General features: G+C 53.0%; 3 protein-coding genes across 5 annotated transcripts in view; 2 read left to right on the top strand and 1 right to left on the bottom strand.

Moving 5' to 3' along the window:
• Positions 1-7690, top strand: part of SAMD4B (sterile alpha motif domain containing 4B) — a 31902-nt gene extending 24212 nt beyond the window's left edge. For both annotated transcript variants that reach the window (XM_006140376.3, XM_027771553.1), the window contains exons 7-13: positions 21-272; positions 976-1061; positions 1540-1658; positions 2225-2423; positions 2641-2764; positions 5212-5295; positions 5503-7690. In XM_006140376.3, the coding sequence (XP_006140438.1) occupies positions 21-272; positions 976-1061; positions 1540-1658; positions 2225-2423; positions 2641-2764; positions 5212-5295; positions 5503-5531 (893 nt within the window). In that variant the 3' untranslated portion in view covers positions 5532-7690. The remainder of the gene's footprint in view (positions 1-20; positions 273-975; positions 1062-1539; positions 1659-2224; positions 2424-2640; positions 2765-5211; positions 5296-5502) is intronic.
• Positions 7691-7833: 143 nt separating this feature from the next.
• PAF1 (PAF1 component of Paf1/RNA polymerase II complex) lies at positions 7834-13298 on the bottom strand. 2 transcript variants are annotated; one of them, XM_027771567.1, is made up of 15 exons: positions 13283-13298; positions 13030-13194; positions 12230-12259; positions 12039-12131; positions 11422-11543; positions 11266-11332; positions 11071-11172; positions 10882-10987; positions 10739-10807; positions 10553-10656; positions 10345-10461; positions 10133-10261; positions 8667-8772; positions 8459-8549; positions 7964-8382 (listed from the first exon to the last, which is right to left on the bottom strand). In XM_027771567.1, the coding sequence occupies exons 2-15, from the start codon at positions 13074-13076 to the stop codon at positions 7964-7966; spliced, it is 1602 nt and encodes a 533-aa protein (XP_027627368.1). In that variant the 5' UTR covers positions 13077-13194; positions 13283-13298. The 2 variants fall into 2 exon arrangements, with proteins under 2 accessions (XP_006140437.1, XP_027627368.1); XM_006140375.3 differs by lacking the exon at positions 13283-13298 and having other exon boundaries at positions 7834-8382; positions 13030-13225.
• A 269-nt stretch (positions 13299-13567) lies between these two features.
• The window catches only part of MED29 (mediator complex subunit 29), a gene marked incomplete in the record, with an annotated part of 6847 nt that continues 6722 nt past the window's right edge, over positions 13568-13692 (top strand). Inside the window, 1 exon segment of the mRNA XM_014587751.2 lies at positions 13568-13692. Coding sequence (XP_014443237.1) covers positions 13634-13692 — 59 coding nt within the window.

The following is a 13692-nucleotide window of genomic DNA, read 5'->3' on the forward strand; positions in this document are numbered from 1 at the left end:
CCGAAAGGCCCCTGTGGCTGCTGCTGCTGCTGCTGCCACCTCTGCTGCCCCCACTGCCAAGGACGGGGGCCGGGGGGAGCAAACGCTGCCAGGTGCTGAGCCCCCTGCGGCCCACCCAGGCACAGATAAGGGCACTGAGGCCCAGGACCCTCCAGCTGCAGAGAGCTACCCCCCTCCACCAGCATCGGCTCCCTCTGACAGCAGTGAGTCAGCCCCAGCTCCCGTCGCCGATGGAGACATTCCCAGCCAGTTTACACGGGTGATGGGCAAAGGTGAGACTAGGTAGGGCCTTGCTAACAAGCCTGAGGCAAAAAGCCAAGGGATCAAATTCAAGTTAGGTGGGGTAGCAGGGCTTTTTAAGGCCTCCCGGAGACTGGAGCAGAGTAACCAAAAATGCGGGGCAGGGGGTTGATGAGACCACTGCCCTTGGGCCTGCCTAGTCTGATGGTAGGTGACAGCCCTCACCCTCAGAGCATCTCTACCTTGGGCAAGTGAGAACAGTGTACAGTGGAAACTATGTAAAGTAAAAGACAAACAGTGGGGTCCATTGATTCAGAGGGGACCAAAGTCCAGGGATGGGGATGACCATGCTCATTGATGGATTCATCCTCCCTAAAGCAACTCAGCATAGCAGATTTCATACTTGGATCCAGGTCCTTTTAGCTGTGTGACCTGGGCCAAGCAACTGCTCCTCTCTGAGTTTTGGGTTCCTTGGGCTAAAAAATGTACATGCTGAGAAAATTGTTGAAGAGTTAAAATGGGAAAAGAATGACTACTGACTTTTATGTCTGCCTCATACTGGGCACTGGGGGAGAGGGGGTGCTTTCCCTATCCTCATAATAACCCAGGTACCTTGCCCAGCACATCCATGGTATCATCCAACCTGAGTCTCCTTTCCCACCTCCTGCACCTGTTGGCTGGAGCACACCACAGGACATGCTGAGGGTTAATGTCCTGCCCTTTCTTATATCCCAGTGTGCACTCAGCTGCTGGTGTCCCGACCAGATGAGGAGAACATCACCAGTTACCTCCAGCTCATCGAAAAGTGCCTGACTCATGAGGTGAGGCCTTCTTTAGGGCAGTGATAAGGCAAAGCCTGCCCCATAGTCACTCTCAGGACTAATATTCCTTATGTGGCCAACAGGGTTCTGCCTGCATGTCACCCATTCATCTCCCCAGTGTTGGTTTTGTAGGTGACTTCTTGGAGCTTTTTTCCATGCTCTTTCTCTCAGGAATAGTCCCCCTCCCTCTGGCTTGCCCCTCAGTTCAAATCCTGGTACCTCAGGGCCCCCTTTGCCAACCCCTCATACTCTTATAGGCTTCCATGCCTTCTACCTTCATTTGCACAGGGAGGAAGAACTTAGAACAATGGTCATCACATTCGTAACGTCCCCAGTTAACTCCGCTCCGTGAGCACAGTCACTTTGCGTCCCAGCATTGGCCAGCACAGAGCAGGCAGGCCATGTATATTTGAGTGAATAGACAGAAGGCAGGTCTGAGAGAAGCCTCCCCTCTCCATCTACTCTAACCCAATTCTAGGCTTTCACGGAGACGCAGAAGAAACGGCTGCTGTCCTGGAAGCAGCAAGTGCTGAAGCTCCTCCGAACATTCCCACGCAAAGCCGCATTAGAGATGCAGAACTACCGGCAGCAGAAGGGGTAGGCAGGTGGCCATGGCACAGGACCCCACCCTCCTTGGGCCCTTGCTGGTCAGCAGGCAGATCAGCACTTAGAGGGGTGATTGTGTCCTGAGCTTGGGATCTACATGTATTCAGTCACTAGTGATCTGGTTCAAGTCGCCCAATAAAAACTCCCAGAAAAAAATCAGGATCTTTACCACTAGAATAGGAGGCCAAGCTGGCAAAAATAGCATGTGTCCCAAGAAAGAGCAGATCCCTTGTTTGTGCCGCCTCCTCACCTGCATGCAGAGGGCTCTGAAGTCCTTTCGTGCACCAAACAAATAACAAAAATACTGCCCTTGAGAGCTGAACTTCAGAGAACCACTTTGAGTAGACAGTGAGGAAACCTTTATACATACTCTACATCTCCACTCTGGGTGCTCCCTTATGCAGGAGAAGGCAGCATGTGCGATGCAGGAACTTGGTCAGGAAATAGTCCCTTAAAGCAGGTTTCTGATCTGTTCTACCCATAGGGATGTGGGAGTTGAAGGGTGGATAGATGGCCCCATCCACCTCTGCTAACACCTGTCTTCTGCTCTCTCCCAGCTGGGCATTCGGCTCCAACTCACTCCCCATAGCTGGCTCTGTGGGGATGGGAGTGGCCCGGCGGACCCAGCGGCAGTTCCCAATGCCTCCTCGGGCCCTCCCACCTGGCCGGATGGGCCTCCTGAGCCCCTCAGGCATTGGGGGCGTCTCCCCACGACATGCGCTCACCAGCCCCAGCCTTGGGGGCCAGGGCAGACAGGTGAACCTGCTGGAAGCAGAGACCCTGGCACTCCTGGGACTGGGGTGGCAATGCCTGGGTGTGGGGTGGGGGGAAGGGGTGTGTGTATGTATCTCTGTCCCTGGGCCTTGCTTAGAGGGGAGGGGCTCCTTTGTTAGCTCCAGCATGCCTGGGCCTGGGCTCGGGCTCGGGCTCTTTTCCACTCACTCCCATGTTCTCTCCCCTGCACCCTCTGCAGAACCTATGGTTTGCCAACCCCGGAGGCAGCAACAGCATGCCCAGCCAGAGCCGCAGCTCCGTGCAGCGCACCCACTCGCTCCCGGTCCACTCATCGCCCCAGGCCATCCTTATGTTCCCTCCAGGTGAGGTGCCTACCCAAGGGGCTCCGCCTCGTCCATCGTCGGCTGGCTTTTCTCTCCTCTCCTGGGTCTCATGTCCACTGCCCCTTTTTTGACTGCTCCAGCACTTCTCCCTGTGCTTCCCATCAGTCTGCTTCCATCTTCCCTGCCCCATTATAGGAAGTGTTCTTTCCTCCTCAGTTTCAGTTTTCCACCTCAGATTGTGCTCTCTCTAAATCTTCTCCCTCTCCTTTCCCCCACCCCCATCTTCACGTCTTTCCCTGTGTCAGAGTCTTAGTGTTCATGTTGGCCTCTGTCACTGTCTCTGTAGGATCATTAAATACCAATTTGGAAGGGGTTGAGCATACAGGACCATCACAGTATAAGTAGGATACCTGCCCTTCCACAGACACTTCACACCATGACTGTCCCATCTCCTCAACACCTGTCCTACCCAGTGGACAATCAGGATTCTTCAGAGGCCAGGTGGTCACACAGGAACCAGTGAGCTTTACCTCTGCTCCCAGACCAACCTGGAAATGGGAGATTGGAGGTCAGGCTAAGTGGATAAAGTGTAGGTTGGAGATGCACTAGCCATGGGTCTCTTCCTTGCTCAGCTAATGAGATGAATACTCTGTGCTGGGCCCACTGCTGGCCCAAGGACTTCAAAGACAGGTAGATAAGGGACCAGCAGTTAGCGGAATGACTATGTCGCTGGACTCCCATGTAGTCGACTGTGGTTCGAGTCCCAGACCCGACGGCTTAACCTCACGCCGGGCACGTGTGCGTGCGTGCCCAGGATCCCAAGAGGAGAATGGAGGAGAAGGGATTGTGGTATAGCCATCGCCCCTGGGGGGTGATTTCTTGCTTTCTGTCTCTGTCTGTCTCTCTGTCTTTCTGGCGAGTGCACACGCCCTATAGCAAAAATCCTCTCCCAAAAAAAAAAGAAAAAAAAAAAAAAAAAAGACAGGTAGATAAGGCTGGTCTGGAATGGACTGCCTTTGGAGAAATCTCAGATTTGCTGGTGATCTCAAACTCTTTCTGTCATAACTGTCAAATCAGCAGGGATCCCTATTTTATGACATTAAATGGATTGTTGTCTGGTAAAGCCAGTGGCCCCTGTCCATTGGGCTCATCCTCGCACAGGACTTGGTGTGTGGTAGGCATCTATAGATGATGTTAAATGAACAGGCAAATGAGCTACAGGAGCGAACACTAAGACCCGTTCTTTTTACCAGTGTGCTGTGTGCATGGCTCTGTCAGACAGCTTCTCTGCACTGTCAAATTAAGCCTTCAGCCACCAATATGAGGGCCCTTGTCTTACTCCTGTCTTGTCAGTCACCCATCAGACAGGAAGCTGACTTAGGCGCCTAAGATTAAAACTGTTTTTCAAGGAAGGGCAGTTAAAGAATCTGTTACTGTCTGAGCTCAGGGTTCAGATGGGACAGTGATAAGAGGTGAGACTAGAGATGGGAGCAGGATCTTCTCAACCCAGGTAAAAAAGCTCAAGACTGGGACCAGCAATAAGCGTAATGGCTATGTTGCTGAACTCCCATGTAGTCGACCGCGTTTTGAGTCCAGGACCCAGTGGCTTAAACTCACTCCGGGCGTGTGTGTGTGTGCATGCCCAAGATCCCAAGAGGAGAATGCAGAAAAAGGGAGTGCAGCATGGCCATCCCCCCTGGGGAGTGATTTCTCGCTTTCTGTCTCTCTGTGTCTCTCTTTCTGGCGAGCGCATATGCCCTATAGCAAAAACCTCTTTAAAAAAGGAAAAAAAACTCAAGACTACCTCCTGATGGCTAAGGAGCCAAGGAGGTTTGCAACAGTGCAGTGTAGGCACAGCTCTACCCAGGGAAGTGGGTTGTTTCCCAGATGCCAGAATAGGAGGCTCTTTTAAGAAGCCCCATGGCTACTATCCTGCTTTGCCATGCCTGCCCAGCCTGCCTGAACTGTATCTGTCCAGACGAGCAAGTTCAAGTGGGAACAGAAAGAGTTTTCATTTAATTTTTATACGTAGTACAGAGCAGGCTATCAGTCAGAGAGCACAGGGCTGCCCAGTGTCTGGGGCACATGCCCAGACTGTGCCCAAGGCAAGGCAATGTGCACAGGCTGTGTCCAGAAGAGTCACAGCCTGTGTATGGCCTCTAGTATGCTCCCATAGCCTTGTGTCGCTTCCTCTGCCTGTAAGTCCAGCTTCTGCTGCATTTCCAAGCCTCTACCTTTGCTGTCATCTCCTTGCCTGCTTCATGACCTACGCAGGCCTGTCTCTGTCCATCTCTGCCCAGTCCTAGCTTCCATCTAAGTGTGTGTGCCTGCATGCTCTTGTTTCTTCCCCTTATTTCTGCCTCCCCCTCCCATGGATGTCTCCAGCATTGTCCTCTCCTCCCCCCATACCACCTTTCATTTTCTCAGCTCTCCTCCACACCCCTGGCCAGTCATTCCTGACCACCTCCATGCTCTCTCCCAAACAGATTGCCCGGTCCCTGGGCCTGACCTGGAGATCAATCCCACTTTGGAGTCTCTGTGTCTGAGCATGACAGAACACGCCTTAGGTGGTGAGCATTTCCTCTTCCCCTGACCCAGCTCCCACCTGCCCAGCGTCTCCACCTCTGAACTGAGCAACTCAGAGTCGCCCTGACGGGTGCCTAGGGGAGGTCAGCCTCCAGGGAGGGCCTGACTGGGATGACAGGCTACCTGAGTACCTTGTCTCAGGCCTCCCACCAGCTCCTGATCTTCCTCCCTTCCTCCCTTTCTTACCACAGATGGGACAGACAAAACCTCCACCATCTGACAGGACCCACAGCCCAGCGCACCCATAGGCTCCCCGGGCGGCGGGCGGGGGCCAACCCCCAACGGGCTTCTCTGCGGCAGCGAGAGGGTGGGCTGGCTCAGCTATACATCCTAATATTTTTCTACTCTCTCATCCTTTTAACTTTTGTTTAACATTGGCACATGCCTTGCTTACTCCCAGGCCCATTGAGGGATCTCTGCTGAGGCCTGAGGAGGTAGGGGCAGCCAGGATAAAGGGGGCAGGGAATGGCCAGATGCCTGCCCCTCTCCCTCCCTTCTCATCCCCTACCTGGCCCCGTCCCACCCCTGCCTCCTCCAGGCCGCTGACCACCTGCCCCTCCCCGAGGGAGCAGACTCCCCCAGAGACAAACTGACCACTACGTTGTGGAGCCTGCTCAGACATGAGTCATGTGGGGAGCAAGGAGCAGGGTAGATAGCCTGCTCTCCAGAGTATAAGAGGAGCTGGGGAGAAGGGGAATGAGAGAGGAACTTCCCTCTCTCCTCCTCACTTCCCCCTTCCCCCTTCCCATCATCCCCAAGGACAGGAGCCACCTTCCTCTCACTCACCTCCTTTTGCCCTGTTTATCAGAGGTTCTCTACAATTAATTTCTTAGGCCTATTTAAGATACATATTTATATAGTTCTTAACGGTTTTCTCTGATCATTCCCTCCCATTTTTAGAATCCCCAGGCCTCTCTCTGAGCCAAGACAGTGGCAGGGGGAGCCTCAACTTTATGAGGGGAGAGGGCAGAGCCCACTCCTCCTGACCCCTAACCGTCCCCATGGCCCCCTAGCCCTGGCTCTCAGGTGCAGTGGTTGAAGGCATGCAAGCCAGGGCAGCCAGCAAGGTCAGGAAGTCTGTTGCCTTAACGTCCCCTTCCCCCATCAACACACACCCTTCTCCACTCCTGGGTCTGGGCGGTGAAAGACCTGGGGACAGGAATAAGGGAAAGGGGATTGTTTGGTTTTTGGGGTCCCCCCTACCTTCCCACCCCTTTTCTTTCAGCCTTCCCCCACCCACCATTATGTCATGACCTCACTTGAGTGGAACACTATTATCATAACCCAGAGATTTGTCCCAGCCCAGTCAGACAGACCCTCTGGTCCCTATTCCTATGAGGGGTTGTGCTGGGGCCCAGGTGGAGGAAGAGGGTTTGGGGATTCAGACTGTGGGGAAGCCAGGGTCCCCCCTATTCCAACTCCCTCCTGCCCTTCAACCCACCCCTCTCACTGGGACATTCTCAAGCTTTTCACACCGAAAAGGAAAAAAAAATGTTATTTTTAGATACATTTTATGAATAACTTTTGTTAAGAATATGGCTGGTAACCATTGTGTATGTTATTAAAGATACAAAATGTTGGGAAAAAACAAAAAACCAAAAAAAAAAAAATTTTAAAACCACCGCCCTTCTGCACTATCGCCCCATTCCCCAGACCTTCTTGCCCCTGCCCTCCTGGTCTGTGGACCTCCCTCTGCTCTGAGCCCAGGGAGGGGGAAGAAGCCAGGGGGCAGGGTAACCCTGGGGACCTGCATCTGGGTTCCCACCTCCTCTCCCAGTGCCGGGCTGGGGGGGGAGTCAGGTTTATTTATGTACCTCTTGCACACTCATCAACCTATGCAAGTCCCCACCCGGCCCCTCCATGTTTCTGTGCCTTTGCTCATTCCCCTCAAGCTCCCAGGGCTGCTCCAGGCCCCTCCCACTAGTCATTGGAAGGGCCATGGTCAGTCACCTCTTTGGAATCAGCAGGGTGTCCCTCATGGGACCCTCACCTTCCCCGCACCACCCCCCTCCCTGCCGGTCCTGTCGTCTTCACTCCCCATCATCAGGGTGAGCTGACTCTGCCTGACCCTGGGAGGTGGTGAGGGACGCCCTTCCCAGTAGGGAGACAAGAGCTGCCCCCCAGCTGACCGCAGAGTGTGCAGGACGCAGGCGGCCCCACTCTGATGGGCAGGACCCTGATCCTCCTACTCCTAGGCCCTCTTCCATGATTTCAACCCTCCTCACCTACTTCTGTCCCCAGCCCCACTGGCAGAATCAGCTTTGAGTAACTGTACAGTTTTTCTCGCTGTTGGAGAAGACTTATTTGTTGGAGTTTCACTTGTTTAATGGTCTGGGCTTATTTTGGAGAAAAAAAAAGAAACAAAAACAAAAAAAAAGATTCTGACCTTTGTTATCTGCATTTTATGGGAAACCCAGCAGCTTTGCCTCTGTGGCCTTCACTTGCTTACCTCAATCTGAGGTCGTGGGTGGTGGCTATGGGTGGATTTTGGGAGGGACACAAACATGGGGCTAGGCAGGGCATAAAGAGAAGCTGGCTTTATTAACAGCAGAGGTTGGGAAGGGGGCCGAACAGGTGAAGGGCACACAGGCCACTAGAAAAGTGCCTTCCTGCTCATCGTTGTGTCTGTGCCAGCCCTGAAGGCCCTGGGATTTAGTCACTGTCACTGTCAGCTTCACTGGAATCAGAAGCTGCAGCTTCACTGCCATCCTCCTGGGCTGAATGCTCACTGCCGCTGGGGAAGGGACTGGCACTACGGCTGCGGCTCTGGCTGCGGCTCCGTCGGCCATCTCCATCGCTACCGCTGTCCGAATCATTGTCACTGCCACCATGGGCCCGACCTCTGTCCTCGTCATCAGAGTCAGCATCATCCTCTGAATCAGCATCGCTGCCGAAGATCTCCTCTTTGTCGCGGGCAGCCCGGGCCTCATCCTCACTGCTCTCCTCCTCGCCGCTGCCACTCTTGTCACTCGCCTCATCTCTATCACCCTCCTCCCGTTCGCTCTCGCTGCCTGAGTGCTCGTCTTCACTGGCTTCCTTCTCACTGCTGCTGCCTTTTTCTTGCTCCTCATCTGTGGGGGTGGGGAAGAGTTGAGTCCCATTGCCCTCCCTCCCAGGGTGCCCAGCACCTGGCATGTCTATCTTTACCTGAGCCCCCAGCTTCTTTCTCTTCTGTCTCCATCTCCTCTTCCTCTTCTTCCTCAGGTTCATGGTTTTCCAGCTGGGCCTTCCGTGCCTCCTGGAAGTGGCAGGATTGGGATGATGCAAAGAAGATGTTTGTTCTGTTAGGCTCTGTCCCTCTCCTCACCTACCATCCCCTCCATGATGAGTACCCTGGATCAGTGCCACTCCTTACCTGGGCTTCCAGTTCCTTCTCATTCATGTCCCGGTGTTTGACCACAAGCAAAGCGTTGGTACCTGACTGGACTCCAGCCTTGGCACGGCGCTTACTAAGGCGAACTCTGCAGTGTGCAAATTATGGGAAGGAGTGGAAGATGTGGTTAAAAGACACCCTCCCTCCAAGTAGGGAGTCTTATCTGCTACTCAACCCAGAACACCCAGGCTGGGGGTAGAAGGGGGGAAAGATGGTGGTGACTCCTCAAGGTACCAGGATAGTTGCCCTGTATATGGGAGGGTGTGACACATGAAATACATGTGACTGGGTATGTAAGCTAACACCTAAAACCCAGGAACTGTCCAATGTGAATGTGAACCTTTTTGCCCCCTATAGCATAAGCAAAACTCAGTTGTGCTGCCCCTGGAAGTTGCCAAGAGCTCTAGGTAACCCAGAACCCACCACTCCACTGCCTTTACATTTTCTGCCTGGTGGGTGGGATCAAAATGTATAATATATGGGGACCAGCAGATGGTATAATGGTTACGTTGCTAGACTCCCATGTAGTTGACTGTGGTTTGAATCCTGGACCTACGGCTTAAAACTCAAGCAGGGGGACCAGCAGTTAGCGTAATGTCTATGTCACTGAACTCCCATGTAACTGATCACAGTTCGAATCCCGGACCCAGTGGCTTAAACTCACACCGGGCACGTGTGCATGTGTGCCCAAGATCCCAAGAGAATGGAGAAGGGATTGCAGCGTGGCTGTCCCCCCTTCGGGTGTGATTTCTCGCTTTCTATCACTGTCTGTCTCTGTCTTTCTGGTAAGCGCACACGCCCTATAGCAAAAACCTCTCCAAAAAAAAAAAAAAGACAAACTCAAACAGGGTACATGTGTGTGTGTGCCCAAAATCCCAAGAGGAGAATGGAGAAGGGAAGGGATTCCAGCAAGACCATCCCCATCCCCACTGGGGGTAATTTCTCACTGTCTGTCTCTGATGAGCGCATACCCCCTATAGCAAAAATCTCTATTAAAAAAAATTGTAATCTTAGTTTTAAATAGAAAAACAAGTCACACTTTCCCAGTTCCCAAGGGCTCTGACACAGCAGTAAACTTTCAGCCCTCAGTGAATAGTTTGGGGTCATATTTTTGAATGCAGGGATTGAGCATTGATTTAAGACATTCACACTAATATCATGTATGACCCTGCACTTTGGCTGTTTACTTTCACGTGAAGTCTCTTAGTAACATCAGGACTTGATGTCTACCTAGATGTGCTACGCTCTCAGCATTCTGTGAACATTTTCTTTCTGGCCTTTCATGCTAGAACCAGCTCCACCCATATGCAAGACCAGGTTTCTGCTGCTCTTGCTCACAATGCACACAATAAGCCTTAGGTATAAATGACTTCCAGGGTGGTTCCTGCATGCCCCAGGGTCTTGAGAAGCATAGACCCAGGCCAATCAAGTAAGAATGTGCTGAGTACCTGGTCTCCAACTCATTGTAGTAAACCCCATCACCCTCTCGGAAGATGAAGAAGTAGTTTTCCTCATAGCCCTTGCTAGCCTTGTTCTTCACATTCCAGTTGTACTCCCGAGCAATCTTGTAGTCATACCTGTGGATGAGGACACAGGGTCAACCCCACTGTGAGGGAGAAAAAGGCACATGGCCTCCAAAACCTGACCCCAACCCACGAACACGTCATCAGGTGCATAGTCCATCTCCTCCTCCTGGTCCCGCTTTCGTTTCTTCAGCGTCTCCTCCACAGGCAAGAAATAGGCCACAAACTGGTTCCCTTCTTCATCCATCATTCCCCTGGTTGGAGGAAGAGGCAATACAGTGAAGGGCAAGGCGAGAACAATAAGTAATAGGGAACAGGTCAAGGCTAGCAGCGGGACTACTTAACCTGATCATGGCCTGAGACATCATCTCCAGCGCAGCTGCTCCACTTGTGTCCTTGGGGGCTGGATCTGAGTCGAAGATTACCTGAGCACACGGGTTGATCCACATCTGGGGTTGGAAGACACTGAGGTTAGGCTGGAACAGGCAGAGATGGAAGGCTAGCCGCCTCTGCCTCCTACCCAAGCCTGACCTTAAAGTCTGGGAAGACAGGCATGACCTCCACCGGTGTCACACGGGGCTTGCTGTAATGCTGGGAGATCTGACAAGGGCAAAATCAGGGTGAGGAAGGATTCTGGAGGCATACCTCTTGAACCATTCCAGCGCCTCAATTACCGATTTTTGGGCATCCTCAAAAGTCTTCTCAATGGCTGTGATCTGGCTATCCCGGTCTTTGTATATTTCTTCCTCAGTGAACTGCTGCTTCACAGAAACCCCAATCCTAAGAATGAAGAGGATGGCCTTTAGGGGCCATTGGATGCACTTGAAATATCTACTTTCCCTCCTTTCCTGTCTACAACTTACTTGACCTCAGGCTTCTCATTGGAGATGCCATAACGGTTGAACTCAGTGGAAATATACTCTGTCTTCCGCATCCATGGCACCACCTTTGCATGCTGTTGGGATCTGGGGTAGAAAATTGGGTACCTCAGGACCCCACAGCCCTCCTTGTAGAGTCCATCCAAACCAATCCTATATACCCATGTTGCACCCCTTCACCTCTTGGAGCTGGTAGGGGCCTGAATCTCCTCTTCCAAAAGCTTCTCATCAGCTGGATCCAAGAGAACTAGAGGAGAGCAAGGGGACAAGAGGACCATGAAGAAGGCCCAGGTCTGAACTTTGCTGGCCTACAGTACATCCACCCTTCCCACACACCATTGGGGTCAATGCGGTAGGTGTCAGGGTTGATGAGGTCGATGGTGACTCCCAAGTCTGGCTCAGTCAGGAGGTCATGTTTATGCTGTTTCTCCAAGGAAGTCGCTTTGTACTGAACAAACCTGGTGAGGAAATATGCCCATTGTGGTTTCTTGCTAATCCTAGCTTCACCCCTCATATCCCTGCTCCCCAGAGGTTAAGCTCCTCTGGGAAGGAATTTAGAATGGAGTATCCTCCATGTTGGAGTCTGAAAGTTGGCTCAGTGGAAAAGGACTTGGATACTGCTTGCTCCACTAAGTATTTATTGAGCATCTACTACTATGTAGATACCACACTAGGCCCCAAGGAGAGAGCCATCAATAAGACAAGACAGTCTCCCCCCTACAAAGTTCAACATTCATTTTTTAAAGACTTGATTTATTTATTTTAATTTGATCAGAGGGAATAGGGGGAGTGAGAAAGCAAGCCTCCAGGTCCAGGACTCGAACCACAGTTAGCCATGGACCTGGAGGCTTGCTTTCTCAGTCCAGCACCCTTAACCACCACCCCACCTGCTGGCCCCCAAAGTTCAATTCTTTGTTTCGGAGCCACTTCCCCATCCATGATCTTAGTCTCACCTGTTCTGGTCGAAGGGGTAGGTGATGAACTTGGGATCAAAAGGGATGTCAGGGAGACTATTGCAGTACTTGACTCGGCAGACCACTCCAGACCTGGGAACACAGTGGCTCAAAACTGGGCCTCTTCCACCCCACATGTGCTCTTGGCCCCCATGCCCCACCCCCTCTGGAGGAAGTATTGTGGGGCTCACCTCTCAGGCAGAGTCCGGTGGGAATTGGGCCTGGTGGGGAAGAAAGAATAATAAATGGAGAGGATGGGGCTGATCTGAAAAGGTGAGGGACCAGCAGTTAGTGTAATGGCTATGTCACTGGACTCCCACATAGTCAACAGTTTTGAGTCCTGGGCCCGGTAGCTTAAACTCATGCCGGGCGCGTGTGCGTGCGTGCCCAAGATCCTGAGAGGAGAATGGAGGAGAAGGGACTGCAGCGTGGCCATCCCCCGTGGGGGGCGATTTCTCTCTTTCTGTCCCTCTGTCTCTGGCGAGCGCACGCGCCCTATAGCAAAAACCTCTCCCTCCCCCAAAAAGAGAATTGACAACTGTTAATACTTTTTGGAAGGTGTGTTCCAAGTGCTTCAGTGAAGGGAGTCATGTATTGCATCCTTTTGGAGTAAGTGCCCCAAATGCATTCGTGACTGAAGTGCTCAATCCCTTTTGGAGGGCATGTCTTCAGGCGCTTTAATAAAAAGCCACAGTACTCAATCGTTTTTGGAAGAGGGGTCTCCAAATGCTTGACTGGAGGAGTCAAAGCACACAATCCCATCCGGTTAGAGCATCCACGAGCTCAATTCCTGAACTCGACGGCAAAGGAAAAGCAACATTGGCGTTGCAGAAGAAACACACCCCTAGTCAAAGGTGAGGGTTCCGTGACGTCATGGACAGACCTGGGGGCTTCGTGACGTTGTAAGCAGACACCCTCACCCGAACCCCCACCTTGGTGAAAACTGGACAGACGTATAGAAAAGATACACAGCCAGGCGGCGTACGCCTACCTGTGGCCATCCTCCCGCTGGGCCTGAGTCTGGATGGTGGGCGCCATAGCGACGAGCCGATGGCGACCCCGACAGGGTCCTTGCTGCGCCGCGGGGAGATGCGGAGGGGCGTGCCCGCTTCGTTGGACGTCTGATCCGAGGCAGGGTTCGGGTTGGCGCCGCTCTCTGTGAGGAGAAGGTGGGATGAGATGGACTGCCGAGAGGCGCTCCGGACAACACTCTGGTAAACGCGCAGGCAGAGCCGGGGACGAACTCGCAGCTCCGGCTCCACCAACTGCCGCCAAGACGCTGAGGACCCGACAGGTCACCTCACGCCGCGAAGCCTTCAGGGAAATAGAGTCCGGGTTGGAACCACATACGATTGGTGAGCGGCTGGCTACAGGGCGGAGCGAGGGAGGAATGTCCTCCTGTGATTGGTGAGAATATACTTCAGTCTGGACTTCGGGTTTGAGGGTGCGGGAAGGCAGGGTGCTCCCTTTCCTCTCATTGGCTGAATTGGCTGGGAGGCGGAGCTAACTAGCAAACGGTACCTGGAGATGGAGACGCTGGGAAGACCCGGCAGAGACGCACTTGTGACGCACTTCCGATGCTCTAAGTGGAGAAGATGGCTGCGCCCCAGCAGCAGGCTTCAGCGGCAGCTTCAGGTGCCGGTGTATCCGGTCC

Source organism: Tupaia chinensis, unplaced genomic scaffold (genome assembly GCF_000334495.1).
Source record: "Tupaia chinensis unplaced genomic scaffold, TupChi_1.0 Scaffold000037_13, whole genome shotgun sequence".
In the NCBI taxonomy this organism is placed as follows: Eukaryota; Metazoa; Chordata; class Mammalia; order Scandentia; family Tupaiidae; genus Tupaia; species Tupaia belangeri.

What these genes read in the sequence shown, in the direction of transcription:
- PAF1 (XM_006140375.3), bottom strand. Translation starts at nt 13,076, where the DNA reads ATGGCGCCCACCATCCAGACTCAGGCCCAGCGGGAGGATGGCCACAG. An exon ending in AATGAGAAGCCTGAGGTCAA is followed by an intron (nt 10,988 to 11,070) that starts GTAAGTTGTAGA and finishes CTTCATTCTTAG; the next exon opens with GATTGGGGTTTCTGTGAAGC. An exon ending in CTGTCTTCCCAGACTTTAAG is followed by an intron (nt 10,657 to 10,738) that starts GTCAGGCTTGGG and finishes TTCCAACCCCAG; the next exon opens with ATGTGGATCAACCCGTGTGC.